The 23,059-nt window shown below is 42.5% G+C and overlaps 2 protein-coding genes and 1 long non-coding RNA gene across 3 annotated transcripts in view; 1 reads left to right on the forward strand and 2 right to left on the reverse strand.

The window, feature by feature from the left end:
* The first annotated feature begins 555 nt into the window (after positions 1-555).
* pipox (pipecolic acid oxidase) overlaps positions 556-23,059 on the forward strand; it is a 43,942-nt gene continuing 21,438 nt past the window's right edge. The window contains exons 1-2 of the mRNA XM_076282115.1: positions 556-663; positions 21,100-21,248. Of these exons, the coding sequence (XP_076138230.1) occupies positions 556-663; positions 21,100-21,248 (257 nt within the window). The remainder of the gene's footprint in view (positions 664-21,099; positions 21,249-23,059) is intronic.
* Positions 11,337-14,660, reverse strand: LOC143122207 (uncharacterized). The gene is made up of 6 exons (XM_076283065.1): positions 14,518-14,660; positions 13,978-14,129; positions 13,743-13,874; positions 13,481-13,625; positions 13,283-13,319; positions 11,337-11,862 (listed from the first exon to the last, which is right to left on the reverse strand). Exons 1-6 carry the CDS (start codon positions 14,648-14,650, stop codon positions 11,337-11,339), a joined length of 1,125 nt encoding a protein of 374 aa, XP_076139180.1. The 5' UTR covers positions 14,651-14,660.
* On the reverse strand, positions 15,142-16,374 carry LOC143121110 (uncharacterized). The gene is made up of 3 exons (XR_012986409.1): positions 16,078-16,374; positions 15,378-15,437; positions 15,142-15,257 (listed from the first exon to the last, which is right to left on the reverse strand). It is a non-coding gene; the product is annotated as an uncharacterized LOC143121110 (long non-coding RNA).

Raw genomic sequence — 23,059 nt, forward strand, 5'->3', positions numbered from 1 at the left:
AGTGAATGTGTAGGAATCGGAGTCGGCGGTGCTGCGGTGGGCTCTATAGGAGTGCTGTTGAGCTCTATAGGAGTGCTGTCCCCCAAAACAAACTTAACCCAAACCAATGACAAACTTACTACTTAGCTAATACTTTAGCTGTAATAACATTTTTTCCCCCAAATGATCCGCCCATTTTTATTTTCTATGACCTATTTTTAACAGTAGCCTATGTGTGGGGAAAATATTGACTTTAAAAACATAGTAGGCCTAAATGTGGTTAAAAATGTGATTACTAAATTCATGAACTTAATATTTTTGTGCTTAATATGTAGCAGCTGAGTTGTAGAAATGGCTGCATGAGCTTAGATTAGTTTCAGTTTGGTTTTTAACAAAATATGATGGGTCAAAATGTGCTCTAGGTCGGCTCATGGGGAGTTTCTTGGCGGGAGGGGTGAGCTACCTCTGTGTTCTGCTACTGTCTAGGCTACTACAAGAACAAAGTGTGATTTATATATGGATTTGAAATTGTTTGGAAAGTCTGCCAGTGTGTGATTGTCGCGGAGTTGTTAAAAAATGTCTTCGCAAATATACGATTGCATTGTGATTGGAGCAGGGATCCAGGGGTCTTGTACAGCGTACTACCACGCGAAGAATAACAAGAAAACGCTTCTTCTCGAACAGGTTGGTGTCATATTACCCAGGTAGCGCGCACAGAAAGTTTGGGCACCAGTCGTAGCCATCAATGAAATGATGCAATATTCCAAACAAGTAGGTTGTTAAACTGCACCGGGGCACGGGTCTGGACAGGATGCGTACTCACCCGGAAAAAAAAGATTTGTAGGCTATATTTTAAAGTTTACAGGCATCAATCTGGAACACTTTGAGAATAAATTAAACGATAACAGCTGTGTATTTATATTGATGGAGATATTTGTGCTGTACAGGCACGTGCAGAGAAGGGGGGCTACAGGGGCTCTAGCACCTGCCCTTTTGCCCTTGATGTTAAGTGCCCTTTTGAAAAGACCCGTTTTTTACTTTTTAAAATTGGTAATACTTCCGCTAATTCCAACGTGAATAATCATAATGTCTCATTAATAGTTTGTGAAATTAGAAATTTACAAAAATAAAAATTTTCTGTGTTAATTGAAATGCCTTGCGGCCACCAATCCGTGACGTCATACATTCAGTGAACTCTCAGAAGGTGCACGCAGGCACAGTGCTGCAGGAGACGTTTGGGAGCACGGTAAGGTCACTTGGCAGTTAGCCTATCTGAAATTGCAATAGTATTCAGCTTAGAGATAGAGAATAAAATGTTTGAAGTTGTTTCATGTTTAATGAAGTAGGCTATAAAACCCGTTTTAACCATGTCATGGTCCATCCATTTCAATAACCTGGCAGCTTCGAAAATCTGAACGTTGAAGCTGAAGGCTGAACGTTCATAACATATTCTGTTTAGGTTACTATGTAGAGCCATTAGGCCATGCATAGTCTATCACAAGATGATGGGAATGCCGGCCCTGTATGGATAGAATATGGATATGGATAGTCATTATCTCTACAGCAAAAGGCCTGCTACATAAAAAAAAAAAATTGTCAGCCATTTATTAGTAATGATTTACACTGTTGATTATCTATTTCCCTGACCATTTAGGACATATATGTGTTCTTTTGTGTGTGTTCATGTCCTTGTGATGTGTGTGTATTTGTCAGCTAAGAAAAAAACAACAAAAAAAACATCAACAAAAAGAAAACAAATACTAACATTGTCTCTTGTCTTGTCTCGTCATCTCACTCCTGATCTGTGCCTTGCCGTGGCAAGTGAGCTTTTGAACTAAACAGGTCTTGTCTACTTGTGTTTGTGTGTCATCTGAATAATATATATGTGCCCCATACATGGAATCAGAGTGCCTACTGTATGTAGTAAATGGAAAATCTCTACAGCAAAAGGCGCCTACCGCTACATGCATTTGCTACATGCAAATTTTTTCTACCAAATAGCCATTTATTTCATATTGCGTGCACATTTTTTTTTTTATGTATTGGGAGTTGGGGGCCTGTGCCCCAGCAAAGCTCTAGGTCTAGAATCACCCCTGCTCACAGTCACACCAAGATGGCCTACAGTACCATAATTTCCCAGCTCTGCACAATATCCCATTAACTGCATGACAGTAGGCTATTTAAATTTTTCTGTAAAGTAAACACCTTATCAAAATCAACGTAATGCAGAGCTATACAAACACACCTTTTGTTTGAGCAGGAGAGAAAATGACAGCGCACGCACGCAGCGTTACCAGCTAATTCACTAACTCAAGACTTCAAGGCCATCTTGGATATAAAACGTTTTTGTAAACAACGAAAACACAAAGAAGGGAGGCAGCAAACGATGGGTGTGCATACAATAACATTATTTCCTGCAGGCGCCCCTGACCTTGGCAGACTTGAGTGATCATGAAGAAATGTTCTCTTCAGCATGATAGGCCATGGAAACCATACTAAAGTAACTACCGTTTTGGGAAAGAGGGTTGAAATGTGGTGCCAGTTCAAAAGACATAACCACATATCTTATATGACTTAGGACAGGCTATAGCCTAAGCCTAGACATAATAAAGTGAAACAGTTAATGATTGACTTCTGTAATAACCATAGATTCACATCCACAGTTAGTGGCTTAACTATTTATTTTAAACTAGAAAATGTAATTCCAAGGAATTACCAGTGCATGAAAATGCAAAACATGATATAAAATACAGGCCTCTATCCCCCAGCCCCCCCCCCCTCCCAACAACTGCACTACCCTATCCCATCCATAGTGTCTATTTATATACACTTATACATAGCCATATTCTACTGCTCTTCATCCTTGCACATACACTTAGTCTTAATACTATTATAATGTTACTGTTACTGCACAACAATGGTACTGTTACCACACTGCACATAGCTGTAATATTGCACTCGGTACAAACTTCAGAAACGTGCGTTACAATGCATTTTAACCCCAAATTAAGTGGTGTTTTGTTTTGATACATATTTGCAAACACCACCGGGATAACAACAGAGAAGAAAAAATCGTGCAAAATAGTAGAACGTTATCTCCTGATACTGGTTGAAGATGACTGTGGCTGCAGCAGACTCGAAGTCGGATTCTATTTGCGGGATGGACATAAGCCTACGCTCATTATTTTTAGCTTGTCAGAGACAAGGATATGAAGAACATAATAGTTAACTGCACTTTGTGTGCAAAACCGAAAGATCTCTCTATACCTCGCGAAATAGCACAAGTAATTTAATGAAACATCTAAAGTGGTGCCACGCTAATCTTTTTGATTCTTGATAAAACACAAACTATGCTCTTGTAGTGCATGTCAGCTTTGTGTTGTGAACTTGAATTAAAGAGAATAAAGGGATAGAAATGTAGAAAAAGATTGTGTAGCCTGGCAGTGCCACCGCTCCCACCATGCGCATCATGGACTTTGCATATGGACAGAGGGGGCACCCAAATGTAGCCAATGAATAGTAGCTTTACTGCAAACTGTGTTTCACTCTTCATCAATAACGTTTACAATGTCAAAATGCACTAACACCGTGTTACATGCAAGTTTGATACTTTTTTGGGTTCTCTTAATCTCTTCCACCTATTACTAGTAGAATGGAATTGGTGGGTCTTCAATAATTAGTTTTCCAAGCATTTACATGAAGCACATGATATGGCAAAAGGGCATTATGAGAACGTAAAGATCAATGTTCTTAAAGTGACAGTGCACCATTTATAAGTAAAACAGCATTTCTTCAGAAATGAATGTTTAAAAACACACAGTAATGGTCTGTAAATTATAGGCCTTTTATTTTACTTTAGGTGTTTGAGTTATCATTTAAAAGTCACTCACTCAATGGCCAGCAGGCCACCATCTTGACATGACTTTATTACTGTAAGCTTTGATTTAGGCTCTCTATTGATTTTATTCTCTAATGAATATATTTTTTCACCTTGTTATCTCGAGATATCAAAATAATTAATTTGTGATCTCGGGAAAACAACACAATAAGGTCGAGATCTCGAGAAAACAACCAAATATCAAGATCTCGAGAAAACAACACATTAAGCGTTACGACTCATGCCCCCTTTTTGCTTGACTTCTTTCAAGTTTGTAGGCTACTTTTCCTTCATCGTCATGTCTTTGATCAGGGGTTGACGCAGGGGGAGATTGCACTGCGTTTCCTAATTGTGCACTGCGTTTCCTAATTGGGAATAATTTTAAGATTAGTCCGCTGCACCTCCAGACGACTGGCCCGGCTCATCTTTAGGCTACTGGCGGAGATAGTCATGTTTCCATCAAACTTCCTAATGCGCATTTTAACTATTCGAATAAGAAATCCCGGTTGGAAACACGTGAAATGCGCATACAAATTCTAATCGCTAGAGGGGGGTTGATTACCTCTCGATGTGCATAAGGTAATGCGAATAAAGTTGATGGAAACGGTTTATTCTCATAGTGTGGCCTAACCTTCACAGAATCTCAGCAATCTCAAACATTAGGCAACTTGATGTGCTCTCTTGCTTGTTCCCATAGGATAAAACAAACTGAATACACACATCGGTGCACAGTTGTTTTGCTGACGCCAAAGGTTTCGCACACGTACCAAGTTTACAACTGTGCAGTGCCCGTTCAAACATGCCATTCCTGTAGAAAACCCATAGCAGGTACGCCTGCTTAAAAAATAAGACGATAGGGAAAAACATCATTCCAGCTAAGCATTCAATAATAGCCTACTGAATATTATAAAAAATTAGATGACGGAATGAATTCCGACCGCTGAGAGGGTGTCCATTTCACTCAACGTAAGCAAAGTGTCCCATAATTGGAATCAATAGGTGTTGCATTTTATTTATGCACATTACCACGGATGTGCATCACTAATTCCCATGAGTTGGATGGAAACACTGAGGTCGTGACTGTAGCTAGACGTCTCGGTTGTTTTCTTATGATCATGAATTAATTGTGTTGTGTTGCCGAGATCACAAATTAATTATTTTGATACCTCGAGATAACAAGGTGAAAAAAATAATGATGACGTGGCCTCTCTCGGCTTCCGTACTGCCCCTATTGGATTCTACTGTTGTTAGCCTTAAGCCTAGCTCAGTCATTATGCTATACCACATCTCCCTCCATTGGAAGAGCAGTGAGCTGCATTGAGCGTAATAAACTGCATTTAGAATGCCAAATTCATATTACCAGATATTTTGGTGAAAGTAACTTAAAAGTAGTTTAATAGTAATGTAATGCCTTACAATTCAGAGACAGTAATATTATAATGTAACAAATATCTTTGAAATGACAGTAATAAGTACATTACGGTTTTGAAGTAACTTGCCCAACACAAACTGCATTTCGTTGTCTCTGTACTTGTACTCTGCACAATGACAATAAAGTTGAATCTAATCTAATCTAATCTCTAATCATGATGGTCTAAAGCCTGTCAGTCTGCACAATGACAATAAAGTAGAATCTAATCTAATCTAATCTCTAATCATGATGGTCTAAAGCCGTCTAAAGTACAATCATCGCGATGCAAAGTTTATTCCTATCTTATCATAGACTCGAGTTTTTCGCCATGCCCGTCTCTTTTTTTGAGCAACGCACCAAGGGGTGTGGCAATTAACAAACTAAGGAGGGGTCTGACACATTATAGACAAGTCCTATTTCAAGAAAATGTCCTTGTATATGGCCCTAGAGGCATTTCTTAGTAAAAGTTGGGAACAGGACTTTTTATCATAATTAACTTGTGCTGAATCCAACTAGCCCTGTTCCCAAGCAGAATTTTGAGTTTTTGACCATCTAATTAGCATAAACAAAATTATCCTTATTATCACCTCATGAGCCATACTATTGACTATGTTTACGGTCCTCTTTGGCAAAGAGTCTGGCCTGGCTTCATTGGTAAACATCTTCTTTGTGGTGGGTGGACACATGTTTGGAGTTTAAAATTATTCCAATTATTATTGTTCCATTGAACTAATCACGAACAACCGTTAACTAACAAGCTAGCATCATTTCCTTGATTCCAAATGGGAAAGATGGCCAGCAGTCACATGTTTCATTTGATTAGATTATTTTAGATTAGATTCACTAGTTCACATTCCTGAATTTGCATAAAGACATAAAAGCATAAATATAAAAGCATAATAGAAAAGCATGTTTGGCAAGGTCTCTGGCCATGGTCCTGAAGGGCTTCGCGGAATCGTGCCGGAGTCGACTGCGCAGGCAGGAGTCGGGCAGGATTCCGCCATACACCCCCTTATTCTTTAACTATGGAAGACGGGAGGCGTAAGGGGAGGTGGTGGGTTGCGAGTGGAGTAACACCGATGCTGCAACTTCGGCAGGTAGACTGCGAATAAATAACCTGACTGATTGAAGAAGGAGGCGTGGCAAATTCCGTCACGCTCCTCCCGAACTTCCGTTTGTAAAACGCCATTTCACTAGTTCACATTCCTGAATTTGCATAAAGACATAAAAGCATAAATATAAAAGCATAATAGAAAAGCATGTTTGGCGAGGTCTCTGGCCATGGTCCTGAAGGGCTTCGCGGAATCGTACCGGAGTCGCGCAGGCAGGAGTCGGGCAGGATTCCGCCATACACCCCAAAAATTGCATTTGAAGATGAAGGACCCTATGGCAAGAACCACGCTGAGCAAATTCAATGGGAGTGCGCGAGGTGCGCTTTCCTCAGATCAGAGATTTGATCTGATATATGAGTGATAGGCATCGGAGGACCACCGGCCGAGAGTTTTGAGAGCTTGATCGGACAGACCGTTATTTGCCGCAGTGGTGGCTGCACCAATCCTAAAAGAATAAGTTGAGTAACGGTCTGCTGGGATTCCGACTTGCGTTAGAACAGCTTTGAGCTGCATTTGAAACCAGAAGCAAGTAACGGAGCGTCCGTCATCTGTAGCAAATGGGGGATCTAATGGGGATGCGATAGAGGAACGACTTGAATTAAGACAGCCAGGGGCGCCTGTCGTCTATGGCAGATGGAGATCTAATGATGATGCAAATGCCAATCTATGAGTTTGACATTCAAAGCAGCAAACTTGTTTGGCAAGATCCCTAACCAGGGTGAAGGAGTGCTTAGTGGATTGGTCAGACCACCAGCCGGGGTGGTGGCTGTACCAATCCTGAAGTAATGGGAAGCTTGAGAGCCAACTTAACAGGCATGCACTTGCACACATAACATGCACTTAACATGACATGCAGGGCAATGAGCTTGCAGTTGCAGAGCTCGGGGTCAGTGCAGGGGAGTACAGCTTGCAGTTGCAGAGCTCGGGGTCAGTGTAGGGGAGTACAGCTTGCAGTTGCAGAGCTCGGGGTCAGTGCAGGGGAGTACAGCTTGCAGTAGCAGAGCTCGGGATCAGTGCAGGGGAGTACAGCTTGCAGTAGCAGAGCTCGGGACCAGTGCAGTGGGAATAGAGGACTGATGTAGTTGCTGATGCTCATGGCATGTGATTCAAAGATTTGTGAGTGATTCATAAAGTTAACATTCCAAATTACGATCTACAATTCTGCTGTTTGGCAAGATCCCTAGCCAGGGTCATGGAGTGCTTTGCAGGGATCTTGCAGGAGTGTACTGCGCTGGCAGGAATCAAGCAGGATCCATGTCATGTGATCACCCCAAAAAATGCAACCCAATTGAAAAGACCCTGGCTAGGACCATGTAGGCTATAGATAAGGTGATATGAAAGGTATCTAAGGCGCCTAGAGTATTTGAGCAAGTGCTCGGGTAGACCGTTATTTGCCTGAATGAAACCTAAACGGTCTGCGCCAATACCAATATGCGTTGGTAGATATCCGAGTTGCCCTTAAAACCAATGAGGGTTACATGTGCAAAAATGTCAAATATATGCTATAAGGGGAACTTAGACATTACATAGCGTACACATGGTCTGAATATAAGGATAGTTACTGAAAGGTGATAAATGGGTGGTACAGGTTTCTACTTTGCTGTATTAAGTTTGTAGAGAACACTGAGCTACCTAGCATTATGGTAGCCGATCTAGAGAATAAATATGAACCTGTAGCAAACACTTTAATAGAGGCAGTTTGCATTCAAGAGCATGAGAAGAAATTTAGAGAATGAGAGCAAGTGGCTAGGCTGGAGTAGGTTAGGCATAGACATGAAGATTAGTACAAGTGAAGAGCCTGAAGAGCCATCTTGAAGCTAAAACTGATTAATGGATATTAAGAAACCCATGCTTGGCAGAGTCTATGGCTCAGCCAAATTGCTCTGGGGGGATCGTGCAGGAGTCACTGTGCAGGCAGGAGTCAGCAGGATCCGTGTACAGCCCAAAGATGAGGGCAACTAAGGCACCTTAAAAAATGAAGCAAAAGGGTTTGTAAAGAGCAAAATATGAAGAGCGGAAAGAGAAGATTGACCTGGGTGTGATCTGGAAAATATTGTTAGAAGGATGCGGTGACCAGTGTTTCCAACAGAATTGAATTCCAATTGTGGTGGTTGGTTTGCAGAATTAACTTGAATGAAACAGATTATCAAATTAGCACAGCGTGGTTATGATGCTAACCAGATTTAAGCACAATTTAATACAACCTGGAAAATCATTGTGTGGTGGTCAATGTTGATATTGTGGTAGGCCGCTACAAATAAGTCAATGTATGGGAAACACTGGGTGACCCCATGGGTGGTGGCACCAATCCAGGGAAAGAGGGGTGAGGGAGAATGAGGGACGCGGTCCCTGGCTGGGGAAGAGACACGGGCACGAACGCGGTTCACGCCGGTGGGAGATGATGGGGAAAGGGAAAAGGTAGCGACGCGGTCGCTACAGAGGAGGGGGAGGAGGTTGCACAGCACCCTGGGTCTGCAAAGAGAAGAGGCTTGATTAGCTGGAATAGAGCTGGTGTAGGTGCTTCCATGGTCAGCTAGGAGTGTAACAGAGCAAAGCTACACGCTGGTGTACCTGTGCTCCCATGGTCAGCTAGGGAAGGCTTTAATATGCTGGCACTCTCAACACAGAGGAAGGCGAAAAACTCCCAAACACTTTAAAGGAGATAAAATTCCTTCCTTGCCCTCTTAGCAATGAGCGACAGAGCAACAGCTCCTGTGTATCAGCTGCCTTACGGCCAAAGCCGGCATTGAGGTGGGGGTAAAGCGGCAAAACTGACCTCAACTCCGCATCTCACACACACTGGGACTCCATATTTGCGCATGTCTGGATCAGAATGATACCAGATTGTTGCGGCACAGAATCTGGCCGAATGACAGTTCAGCTTGGTGTTCATTAAAGGTTAGCATCATGAACACCGCAGCGCAATGCGTTCAATACTAATGCATATTAAACTGTTCTTATCACAAATCAAATGCCGAGATAAGACTCTTTCAACAGGCAAAGTGGTAGCAGTCAGCAACATGTAGATGCGTTAGCTGTAGAACGCAGCTGAGTTGGTTAGCTGTTTGTTATGTAGGTCTACTACTTATCTTTAATGAGATAGAAACTCGTCACAGCAATTGAGACTTTAAAGTTATTATTGAAATCATGTAGCAGGTAATAGCCTACAAGCTAAGCTAGAACCCACTGCATAGCCCACGGTGACACACACACTGACTAGCAGGAGTAGGCTAGTCAGTAGCTGCTAGCCTACTAAAATCAAACGGTAGGCTAGGTAATTTTAGCCAGAGCCATATAAAAAGAGAGTTGCGACACTCCCATAGACTTGGTTGTGGCTAGATGGGATACAGCTAAGAACGGAAGTTACGTAACAGATAGTGAAATTTCGCCGCTCAGGACAGGAAGTAGGGAGCGATCATGGATATTCCAAAGGAAACAAGAAAAATAGCTATTTTGCGAACATTAACATCACTTTAATGTTATACATTCATGTTAGAAATACTATTACAAAAAAATAGTTAAGTTATGATCACGGGTGTCCCAAAGAAGTATAATATATATGGACACGTACTGTAAGTTTAACTTTACCCCCCGCGTTACGAGAACTTATAATTAAAGACGATCTAAAGACGTCTCAGCCATGGATATCCGTGTCATAAATGAAAACTATTTTTAAAACTATTTTTATGGATCGTTGGGAAAGAGTTGCTTCAATTGCACACCGAACACTGTCATTTCCCTTTGGGGATGGACCATAACTTGCTGTGATGGAGCTGCTAACGATTGGACTGAGATCGTAACTTTTGAAACCTGGCATGCAATATCTACTTCTGTATGGAGACTCGACTCCATCTGTAGAGAACACAACATGTAGGCTTACATATATGTGCAATGTATTGGCAGTACCATTATGAATCATATAGATATATGCAGTGAACAGAATATATTATAAGAAAAACGGAATAAATATGGTATGAACCATATGGACAGATATGTACAGTACAGTTATGTGCAGTGTGGTAACAGTACAATTGTAGTGCAGAAACAGTAACATAAACATCAGAGAGACTTGCTTGTACAGCTACATAAGATAAGAGTTAGAGAGTCACAATATGTCCAATATGATTTAATTTAATTTTAGGGGGGTGGGGTTTGTGATTTTCACATACAAACAAAGCATTCTGGTGCATTCTGACAAAATAATAAAGACAAAATAGAACATTTCCTGTGTTGGTAACTTTACTCATAAATCTATCTACAGTCAAGTATGCATTTAGAGAAATACAATAAAATATCAATATAATATAATACCTTTTATGTGTGGTTGTTTAAGACTATATACAATATGCACACTGAAGGCATGATGCTACCATAGGTTTGCAGAGAACTATATACAATATGAACACTGAAGGCATGATGCCACCATAGGTTTGCAGAGAACTATATACAATATGCACACTTGAAAGGGGTGGGGTGGTGGTGTGGGGGGGTTGTGAGGGCCGCTGAAAACCAATGTCCATCCTCACAGGAAGGGGTGGGGTGGTGGTGTGGGGTTGTGAGGGCCGCTGAAAACCAGTGTCCATCCTCACAGGAAGGGGTGGGGTGGTGGTGTGGGGTTGTGAGGGCCGCTGAAAACCAGTGTCCATCCTCACAGGAAGGGGTGGGGTGGTGGTGTGGGGTTGTGAGGGCCGCTGAAAACCAGTGTCCATCCTCACAGGAAGGGGCGGGGTGGCGGTGTGGGGTTGTGAGGGCCGCTGAAAACCAGTGTCCATCCTCACAGGAAGGGGTGGGGTGGTAGTGTGGGGTTGTGAGGGCCGCTGAAAACCAGTGTCCATCCTCACAGAAAAGAGGGGCAAAGAGAGAGATGGAAAGAAAATGTTGGGTTACAGTTTAGGGCTCGCTCTAATTGCCTCAGCACGGCGACCAAACCTCCCAGAAAATGGGAGTTTTTTGGGAACTACTTTAAGAGGTTTGATTGTCTTGGTGGTGTGTATGAGAGAGGAAGGGTTTCATCGTGAGGAGTATGAAGCCTCACATCTTCCAAAAGGTCAGTGAGGCGACCTATCACACTGTCTAAAAATGGTTCGTCCTGGAGGTGGTAAGACAGATCAGTGATTTCGTGCAGTAAGCGGCCACACTTTCGCCTCTTTTTTGCTTTCCAAGCAGAGCTGGTGACATGGCTTGAACCACTGCGGCTGGCATCATTGTCACTTGGAGCAGAGCTGGTGGTGTTGCTCGTTGCAGTGACTACGTCGCATGGAAAAGGGCTGGTGGTGTTGCTGGGAGTGACTACGTCGCTTGGAGCAGAGCTGGTGGTGTTGCTCGTTGCAGTGACTACGTCGCATGGAAAAGGGCTGGTGGTGTTGCTGGGAGTGACTACGTCGCTTGGAGCAGAGCTGGTGGTGTTGCTCGTTGCAGTGACTACGTCGCATGGAAAAGGGCTGGTGGTGTTGCTGGGAGTGACTACGTCGCTTGGAGCAGAGCTGGTGAGAACATTGTACAATCACTATTACCTGGAAACTCTGCCTCCAGGGCACCAATTTCAGCCTCGCTAAAGTCAACCATGAAGTGGCTTGGCTTCCACTCTGGGTTCCACTCCTTAAAAACCCTCAGAGCCTCCTTTATGTCAGAAGATGTTTCTGTCTGTGTGACAAAAACACCTACTACACAATAATGCACGTTAGTGCGTACACACAGAAAGAACAAGGGCACAGAATAGCGACATGTCCGATATGTTGCGTCAAGCAGGCACATCTGTTGCCCATACAAAAGAAGCAGCCTTTGCTGCCAGGTGGTCTGCAGGCAGAACAGCAGCTTCGAAGAGGAGCCATCGTCCTCCTCCAAACTAGGTCTGAAGCTGACCAGACAGTCACGCTTTGACCAGTCATCCACCAACCCCTATGTAATGGAAAGGGTCTTATTATAAGAACCACAGTACTGTCTCTGTTCATATAAGCTACAATCCAGAGGGCCTTACAATGCAACGTGTAAGCCCTATGGTTGGCACTACGTTTCAAAATGTGAGCATTGATACAAAACCATGTACAGTGTTTCTTCTACGTTTATTTTGCCATGGCCGCCCCCTACGGTAAAATGATTGCCCCCACTCTATCAGAATTAGGGTAGATGCACAATGTGGTCGCAGTTGACTTTTACATGAACCTGCCGACGTGTCCTCCCCAATGTCTGGCGTTCACATTGCAATTTAACAATAAGTAGAACTAGTCAGAGGTTATTAGGGTCTTTCCAGTTTCATGTTTGCTATATGTATTGTTGTGTTGATTTAAGTATATATAAGTATATATACTCTTTTGATCCCGTGAGGGAAATTTGGTCTCTGCATTTATCCCAATCTGTGAATTAGTGAAACACACACAGCACACAGTGAACGCACAGTGAGGTGAAGCACACACTAATCCCGGCGCAGTGAGCTGCCTGCAACAACAGCGGCGCTCGGGGAGCAGTGAGGGGTTAGGTGCCTTGCTCAAGGGCACTTCAGCCGTGCCTACTGGTCAGGGTTTGAACCGGGGGTGGAGCTGGGAGTTTGCGGACTGGCCTGCCCCCAGTGCTAAAAATAAAATCTAGAGGAAACACTGTACATAGCCAATAACTACATAAGGTCGGAGGTCTTATAAGGCCCTCAAACTTGCAGCTAGTTTGTGATTTTCATCTCCTATCAACATCTATGTTACCTGCAGATTGACTTGGTCAACACCTGACTGTCTTCTCCTCTCCTTTACTGTCCTGATGATGTTGCGTATGTCTTTGTCCAGAGGGAAGAACCTCCTCCTTGTTTGTGGAGGGGGAGCCTCTCCTCTGAACAAGTCAGTCACAAAGATGGCCAAGTGTCTCCTAACTTCACTCACTGTTCTAACACCAGCCAAAGCTAAATGCTCAATGTACCTCTCCACCCCAGGATCCACTGGCTCACGGACTTCAGCTGCCTAAAGTAATCAGTGATATCATGTATCAGGGAATGCCTGTAACCCTTTAAATTAGCAGTTCTACATGTAAACACACATGGACATAACTGATGGGAAAAAGCATATTTGGAGTCAGTCCTTACAATAAACTACTAAACTAAAATCTACTTATTGCAACTGACCTGTCCTACCACAGGATGGTTCTCATGCTCCTCAACATTTGGGAAGCAAGCCACATATTGCTCCTCAAAATGTACTGCTGACGGGTCTGTCTGTAAAGTGTGACGCAAACGCACAGCACTTTCTCTCAGATTTTGTTGCACCTTTTGTTCTTGGTCACGTTGCACCTTTAAATAAATATATTGTTAGAAAGACACCCAAAGGGGTACTAAAGGGAAGCCTGGTGAAAATACCAGTGTCCCAATACTCTTGTCTAATACCTCGGTAAATACCTTGTAGTCAAGGAACCTGATAATGTGGAAAACATTGACCTTTGCTGGACAGTCAAGTTTTTTGGTGTCTTGCACAAGACGCCGCGTCTCTCTGTAATTGTGGTCTGCTTGGTCATCAAGCTAAGACAAAAAACATGCAAATTATATATGGAAGAAACCGGATGACAAACAGGACTATTGGGTAAACATGATGGTGATTGGTGATGCCTGTTAATTTTCATACCAGTTTTTGTTGTCTGGCCTGCTTCTCTTTTTTATGTTTATCTATTCCTTGATGGCAGGAATAGATCTTCCTCCCAACTACCTCAAAGGGTGTCCCATTAAATGGCACATATTTTAACTCCCACGTTATTTTTTTCAGACCTGCTTTTGGATCTGTAAGATTAAGCAACTTGTAAGATTAAGTATCTGTGTACTTCAGTAGATAGATAGATTCAGGGGAAATTCAGTAAAGTGTTACAGTTAATCTGCAGCCTTAGGCACTGGTTAGCAGAAGGTGTCCACTACAAACCAACAAACCCCACTTCTAAAAAAACACAAACACACTCGCGCACTCCCCGGGAAAACAGGAGATTCTGTCAATCTGAATTTTAAGTTTTTAAGTTGCTTACATTATAACATTGGCCTTTATATGACACATTATATGACACAGGAGGGAGAGGGGAGACGCGCGCACACACACACACAAACAAACTCGCGCATACAATGCTAAGCTAACAGCTAGACTATCGATTTAAATAGACATTTTTTTAGCTGAACTCACCGTCCTGACCAAAACTGCGGTCTTTAGTTAAGACTGTAAACTTAGTCATGGTTTCTTCCTCGTAATCACTGAGGTACTTCTCAAAACTCCTGTACGACAAGAAAGTCCTGTACGACAAGAAAGCTGCCATCATTATAGTAACAATATCGTCCGTAAACGGGCTCTGGTATCGTCGTCGAGATTTTGCGATATTTCACTGTTTGTTACGTAACTTCCGTTCTTAGCTGTATCCCATCTAGCCACAACCCCCTGTCGGGCTCAGAGCGTACTTCATGCCTATGACGTAACTGATCTATCTTGCTCTGTTCTAGAATCTTTGCTGGAAACACGCGGTTCTGTTTAAAAAGAAGCTCACTAGTTCAGCTTGTTGTACAACTTTAGCATGGACAGTTAGCTTGTTTACAGTTGATTCCATTGTTGGGAAGCCTGCAACCAAAGATTCTAGAGCGCTGCAACCGCCGTCCTACCAGGGCCGTTTCAAGGAATTTGGGGGCCCCAAGCAAAATGGACATGGAGGCCCCCCCACCCCCACCACCGCACGCAAAGCCTACAGGAACCACAGCATAGCCATACAGTTTAAGTTCACCCACACTTTATATAAATAAAAATTTTTGACAGTGTTGCATATATATACTGTGCATTAGTTTTGAACATTTTGAACATTTGCAAAAACACCACCATACTATAAAATCCAATGTCAGCTTCTTCCTCATGCATGGAGGATGAAGTTTATGGTGTACCTGGGAAAATAATTGAAAAAAAAATCTGAAATTACCTGTGAAGTACGTTTGACCATTTCACTGTTAGCATATTGGAAAAGGTCATTAACAGCTCAGCTCAGTGAGAGAAATTCACTCTACCTTCATCAGTGGAGGTATCCTTAGGAAGAGCCTGAGGGCTGAGAAATTTAAGCAAAGCACCTTGAGGGAGAAAGAAAAGATATGTTAGCATTTCCATATTTTGATATTTAGAAGGGATGCAGCTGCTTTCTACCAATGCTTACTGTAAAAACATCCCAAGCTAATGTTATACATTAACCTAGGCCTACTTGTAGCTTAACATAGCATTTAAAAGCATTCTGCTGTTTGAGAATTAGACAGACGCACCTGGTGCTTTAAAGACAGTAAACAGCTGGCGTGCATGAATACTGCTAGACATGAATGTTCCAGTCTGCTTTGATGCATGGAATTTATCGTGTGGTTTTCCTAACCCCCATTTGGTAAATAGATTATCACGGTCGAATAGTTAGTATAACAGAGAAGCTACTTTCATCAAAACCTATTACAAAGCTATAGCAATGTTATGTCATTAAATACGATAAACAGTGATTCTGGAAAGATCTGCGTCTTCCTTATCCCGTTGATAAACATATTACAGTATGTAACCATATTCCGTCCGTTCGGAAAAAAAGTTGCTCTAACTGTTCTAGTTTGTTACAAGCAGCATTGGCCGTCAAGCAGGTATAGTTAACATAAACATTTTTTGCTAGGCTAGCCTTCCTGCTGCGACATTACACCATTAGAAGTAGAGCTATTTTATTCAGTGTAATTTATCACTTACCACTATCTTGTTTTTTCTTGTCATCCTCTTCCTTTCTCTTCTTTCTTTTCTGGCTTCCGGACGCATAACTCCGCTTCATTATGACTGCCTGTTTTATATTTTCGCGGCAGCAGAGATCACAAACCTGGCTGGCTGCTGTCAGCGACTACTGAGAGGGGCCCCCTTGAGGGGGATCCCGGTATTGCCGGTAACAGTGTCGTTGCACTTTACTGCATTGACTATCAAAGGGGCGCTCACAGTTTGTCGTTGCATTTTATTCTTAACCAGTCGTTGTCTTGGGGCCCCTGGCCAGCTCGGGGCCCCAAGCAATTGCTTGGTTTGCTTGCCTTCTAGCGACGGGCCTGCGTCCTACTATGGTTGTTATAGTTACCATTCATAAGCATTGATATGGACCGGTGTCCTGTTATTCAGAATTAAAGGCCACCCGCCAGCCAATCAGAAAAGAGTATTTCTTCTCTCCGGGTGATAATAGAACATTTACATCTACATCACGTGTGTGTGGGTGTGTGTGTTTCTGTATGTGCGTGAATGTGTGCGGACACTGTGGTTTACATGCACAGTGGCAACATGACAACATGAACTGACAACATGAACTGTGTATGTGCGTGAATGTGTGCGGACACTGTGGTTTACATGCACAGTGGCAACATGACAACATGAACTGACAACATGAACTGTGTGTGTGTGTGTGTGTGTGTGAGAGAGAGAGAGAGAGAAAGAGAGTGAGAGAGTGTGTGTGTGTGTCTGTTTGTGTGTCTGTTTGTGTGTGTGGGTGTGAGTGTTTCCATGTGTGAAAAATGCATGTGTGTGCAAACATTGGTGGTTTTTCCGGCACATGTGGCAACATGACAACATGAACTGTGTGTGAGTGTGTGTGTGTACATGTGTGTGTACAGTATGTCTCTGTGTGTGTGTGTGTGTGTGGGGTGTGTGTGTTTCTGTGTGTGCATGCATGCCTGTGTGTGCGAACATTGGTGGTTCACATGCACAAGTGGCAACATGACAACATGAACTGACAACATGTACTGAGTGTGTGTGTGTGTGTGTGTGTGTGTGTGTATGTGTGTGTGTGTGTGTGTGTGTGTCTGTGAGTGGGTGTACATGTGTGTGTACTGTATGTGTGTCTGTTTGTGTGTGTGGGTGTGTGTGCTTCTGTGTGTGCATGCATGCATGTGTGTGGGAACATTGGTGGTAAGTTGTAGGAGTGTGTGTAAGGAGATATATTTTATCTCCTGGATGAAATGTATACTCTTTCCCATTAATTTCCTATGGCGGTCATTTTTGACCGTAAACAAAAAAAGTGTTTCTACGTTGAATAAATCACTCAAAATTCAAAGAAAGTAGTCAAAATAAATTCTATGTGTTCAAAAGCATTTTGTGAAGATCATAAGATCTTGAGGCAATCTGATGAAAAATGCCATATTTATGGTACAGGGAATGAGTAAATCATTCAGTGTTAGTAGGTTAAACACAGTAGACAAAGACGTTTGGCTCTTCTTGGTCAATTTGCCTTGGGGTCTAAAACAGTGGCATATAGAAATATTGAAATGGGTGAGCACAGAAGAAAGAAACGGGTGGGCAAAGCGAATTTGATTGAACATAAGAGAGGCCTAGATTAGATACACTATATATGAATCATAAGCATGTTATATTTATGACATAAAAGTGGAATTTACTGAACGCATTTGATCACAGCTGACAAATTACACAGAAACATTTTCAACCGGAGCAAAACAATGCATGAATGTAGCTTCAGCACGTCACATTAAGTATAGTATAAGTATATACTCTTTTGATCCCTTGCGGGAAATTTGGTCTCTGCATTTATCCCAATCCGTGAATTAGTGAAACACACTCAGCACACAGTGAACAGAAGCACACACTAATCCCGGCGCAGTGAGCTGCCTACAACAACAGCGGCGCTTGGGGACAGGGTGTCCGCGCGGTAGTAAAAGGTAGTAAATAGAATCTACCAAAATTAAGGCCCTTGAAAGGTAGTAAAAGGTAATAAATGCAATTTGACTTGGTAGTAAATTTTTCATCACCACCTCAATATGAGTTTACATTGTTTGCTTAATATTTGTGTCTACATGTTTTAACTTCATCTTGCCTAAATATATACTGTACGTGCTAACAGGACCTGAGTGAGTCGGAGTCGATAGCAATGACGTAGAAGTAAACTGTAGAGTTCCGTGGTTGACAGCCTATCAGCGACGCCAACAAACAACATTTTCGCCTTTTTGCTTCAGTTGATATTACAGGATGCAGGGATGCTTTTCGGCGACTCTCGCGTTTTTCACGTCATCTAGGCCCTACCGCAGGCTACCAGAGCAGCGTTTATCATATGGGCCTGCTGGTCCGGTGTCCGGTGCTTCTGTCACTCATCTAATAATATTTGTTCATGTAGCAAAGGAGCGGTAGATGTAGGCCTAGGCTAGCCTATCACTCTGATAGCAGCTAAAAAAATATAGGCTACACTCACTCCGTTAGGAGGCAAGTCTCTCAGTTTACACTAGGCTACTTCAGCTGGAAGTTTTAACAACTGTGGACTTGACTAGTGTAAGCTTTTGTTCAGCTGACGGTAGCGCTGCCATCTGACTGTGATCATCTAGAACCGTGCAATAAAATTCCATCTATCCCATCAGTAACAAAGTTCGAACTAGTCACTGACATAGTAACCGACAACATTTTTTTAACGTTACCTAGACCTAGTATCTAATGTTACGGAATTGCAAGAAAACGAGTGAAAACAATTCCTTAGTTTTAACCACGCAAGTGCGCGTGTCATTTATTAAAACGGTAGAAAACTGAATCAAAGACGGTACTGTCCATCAACAAAAACAGCATGCAGTTTAAAAGTCCCGTTATTTAAAGTCCCAGACATTTAAAGGGACAGCGATCACTCAAGACAGACCTACACCACAACTGAGTGATGAACGTGAAATTCTTTGAATAGACTACAAAACACTGCATTTAGATGACAACTGCGTGAAGAACCACGCTAAAGTTAATGGCGAATTAAGTTTATGGCATTCACATTTAAATCATTCAATAGCCTATGAAAACTTGATCGGTTAAATTGTTCTCATAAAAGGAACAGCAGGCCTACAAAATATTCCAAATAGGCTAGTTTTATTGCAGTGACAGAAAACTGCAACATATGAGTTTAAAACCATGTTAAATTTGAAAGCATCTAGCTAGTGACAGGAGGTTTTAGGGGGGGAAAGAAACTCTGTAACCTACTTGATTCCACAGTCAATGTTCAGTATTTGGCCTATAATTTAGCCTATAATATTGGCATTTGAATCCATGAAAACTAACCAAAATCATGTGGCATCCTTACCTACCTACCTAACTGTTGTTTTGGGAAGTATTTATCATGCAAGCATCGTGCATCCATGTTGAGTAATGCAATGAAATCATAGTTTTCAATTTTGCATTAGTAAAGCAGTCCACTGATGTGCATGTTTTCACGGACTGCTTTGTGTCAAATGTGCAACAACAATACCATACCAATAATAATGGCTTTATATATCCATATAGATTTCTGGGCCTATCCTTAGACTGGAGTTGTTTTTTTTTTTGTTTTTTTTTGAGGGGGCGGGGTAGTCGGTGGTGTTTGTTCTTCATTTTTCACCACACGTGTTTGGTGTTTTAGCGTCATTTGTGCCAAGGTTATCATTCACCTTATTAGGGCTAAGGGCTGGTTAGGATAACTCAAGGGCTAGGGTTAAGGTAAGGACAACTGAAACTGAACGCCTTGACACTACAAAAAAACATTGTCATTGACAATGACCATACTTAATGATCACAATTAGAAATTATTAGTCTACCTAATATTTATGATTTATACCTTATAGCAAGTAGTAAGTGGTACCCCCCCCCCCCCCCCCCAAAAAAAAAGGGCTAACCAGTAGGCCACGGCTGGCCCATTAAACACAATTGAGAGACAATAGATTGACCAAATTACGCAGTCAATAAACATTTTAATCTTGCGTAAAACGGCATGAACCCAGCATTGGCACGTCACATAAAACACAAATTGAAACAAAAGATTGACCATTGGACAATCCTACTGCAAAGCCTCATAGGCATGCTACGTTTACTCACCTAGTGTTCATAGGCTTCGGAAAAACCTTTTTCCCCAGTGAAAACATCATCATTCCGCATCATTCACGTCACGTAATGTGTGAGTCAGAGGTCGGAAACTGGGGCTAGATTTTGCTAACAGAATTGCCCAGTTAGGGGCTCGTCATCACTGTTGTCGTCACGTTGTAGTTCGTTTGTAGTCCATGTGGCCTTTCATGTCCAACAGTTTTAATGTGAACTTGGGAATTTGCAGTTTTTGTCACTTGAAAGCTGCATATCTTTCTTTCACAAGCGTCTTACACTATATTTTAAGCAAATACAGTTGTTTATTTAGGATTAGTGAGTGTATGTTTTAACCTTTGTTGTGGCATCCGTGTTTGTCACACATTCCGACGGCAAAGCACATGAACACTTGCTGTGAGTGTAAATGTGTGTAGGCTATACTCTGCTAGATTTTAGTAGCATGGTTTAGAGGAATAACTGTTCCATACGGTCTTGCGTGCAAGCAGATTCCTTCAGATGCGCCACTGACTATCAAAATACCAGTGCGCTGTTTGAAGTTGCGCTTGCTGTTAAAGGGAATGACAGATGTCATTGTCATTGGTTTAAATGATGTTAGGCCCAAAACACACCCATGACTGATTAAGAAACATAGGAATGCCTTGTTGCGCCATCTGCCCAATGTTTGATAACGAAATAAGCTTTTGATAAGCTTAAGACTAGTGACCATGCATTTTAGACCAATGCAGTGCTTGATCACTAATAAGTACTTCTTCTGAGAGTTAGAAATTGTGACTCTGCTCTATCACTACACAATGATGAGAAAAAGACATATTGTTGCAGAATTGTGTTGAATTTATATAGGATGTCATAGTGAACACTACAATATGCATGAAATGGAAGCGGAAGAGTCATTTCTCCCTGCTCTTTAAGTTTTTCCTGCCTCACTCTCGTGGAAGTTCCCATGGCCAGACGCGAATCATCAGGAAGGCCTATCAGCAGGACTTCTACCTCCGGATGATGGAGGAGTCTTACAAACTGTGGGCCGAGCTGGAGAGAGATGCAGGTGTGCAACTATACAGGTAGGTCCGATGCTTCCTCTGGTTCACTGAGTAAGACTGTCACGGACTGAGCCGTGATGTGCTCACGCAGCGTGCAGCCAGCCATACGCCGGCGCTAACATTCAAACTGTCCTGCCGCTGTTCGCCGTGTCGTATCACTGTCATTACCGTTTGCTCTGTTGTATTCCTGGTTCACTATTCACAATGTCATTTACCACCGTTCGCCATAAATGCCAGCTAGCATGCGTTGTTGTTTAAGGTGCAGAGAAAGGCCTACCGGCATTCTTAAGTAGCAAATGTTTGTGCATGACTCCATTCTTATATTACTCAAACTATATACATTGTCATTTCCATCTCCCATCTAGCAAGTAATGAAAAAACCCACACTGGCTATCAAACTTCTCATTTATTTAGTTAAAACTTCGTAATTACAACTCTGTACACAGTTAACTTAACCTGACCCTAGCCAGATGAATTTTGTTCCGCTTAGCTCCGCCTAGCTTCACTCACATCCATCTGGGACCTCTTCCATTGGGAGTGATTTCTGCAACCGATTTTATGGTACAGCCAATCAGGACGCAGGGCGGGAGTTTCATAGATGTGACATAGCGTAGAAGCGACTGTGAGACTGTTATTAGCGTCACGGGTTGGCTTCGATGTGAGTGGTTGAAGTAGCACGTCAATAGATGACGGACAAGTGGCTTATTCAATCATATGCAAGCATTTTTTGATTAGGCCCAGCCTTCTGAAGCAACACTTCAATGGATCGGTTCCAGATGGATGAGTGGAGCTAGGCGGAGCGAAATTCATCTGGCTAGGGTCAGGTTACAGCATACCTGTCAACACTCCTGTTTTTCCCGGGTTTCTCCCGTATTTCAAGGTCATCTCCCAGCACCCTCCCGTTTTGTTATTTCTCCCGGAAAACTCCCGTAATTTGCATGGCCATCAAACTTTATTATAAAATCATTGATCCATTCAGGTTGCCAGATTGTGTATGAAATACACCCTACACATACACGGTCACTTAGTTTCAATTTCAACTGTTTTGTCATAGGCTAAAACCTGGCAACCCAAAACCCAAATAAGGAAGCGGGTGCCAACTGCGCAGCCTGAGTCTCGTCGTAAGCAAGTGGGCTAGTTGAATGGCCTACTCCAGAACTAGCTGTTGTGAAATTGTTGGGAATTTAATTGATTAACACATCACATAAACTGTTATTGAGTGTTGTTGATACACTGAACTTGTTCCCTCGGAACCAAATCTGACAGCAAGCAGCTTTGGAGTTTTAGAAGTAGGCGAAGTAGGCTGCAGGCAGGCTGGTGGATACATAACATAACTGGCATGCGTAAGGTAATGGTAAGGTAAAAGCAGCGACCGAAATGCAGTGTTGAAACACGTGTATGAATTGTATTAAATATGCAAACACAGATCCGGTATAAACACTGACCACCCCCCCCCTCCCCCCCCGCCCCGCCCGAAAAAAAATCTCCCGTTTTTGGAAAGCTAAATGTTGACAGGTATGGGTTACAGTTAACTCACCACCGTCCCGAACTCCGGTTCAACTTCCTGGTTTAACGTGGGGAAGCCGAGGGAATGTTCCACTAGGTTGAAGTAGAGGGGTTTCGCGGGTGATTGGTGGTGGGAACATTTTGTATGTATTTCTATATTTGCTGCTTGCTTGTTTGGTTTATTATTTGGTTATTATTGTGTGATTATTTGGTTAATTGATTGTTGTTAGCAATGGAGCAATCTAGTGGGAGGGGGGCTGTATTAGGCCCCATGGCCTCAGTTGCAAGAGGCTGTGCAGAGAGAGAGCTGTTTTTGAGAATGGTGG

Source organism: Alosa pseudoharengus, unplaced genomic scaffold (genome assembly GCF_046254945.1).
Source record: "Alosa pseudoharengus isolate Yale_2024_CS ecotype anadromous, Long Island Sound unplaced genomic scaffold, YU_APseudo_1.1 YU_APseudo_1.1_scf_13, whole genome shotgun sequence".
In the NCBI taxonomy this organism is placed as follows: domain Eukaryota; kingdom Metazoa; phylum Chordata; class Actinopteri; order Clupeiformes; family Clupeidae; genus Alosa; species Alosa pseudoharengus.

What these genes read in the sequence shown, in the direction of transcription:
- LOC143122207 (XM_076283065.1), bottom strand. Translation starts at nt 14,650, where the DNA reads ATGATGGCAGCTTTCTTGTCGTACAGGACTTTCTTGTCGTACAGGAGT. An exon ending in CCGCAGTTTTGGTCAGGACG is followed by an intron (nt 14,130 to 14,517) that starts GTGAGTTCAGCT and finishes TTAATCTTACAG; the next exon opens with ATCCAAAAGCAGGTCTGAAA. An exon ending in TCCTGTGGTAGGACAGGTCA is followed by an intron (nt 13,320 to 13,480) that starts GTTGCAATAAGT and finishes TACTTTAGGCAG; the next exon opens with CTGAAGTCCGTGAGCCAGTG.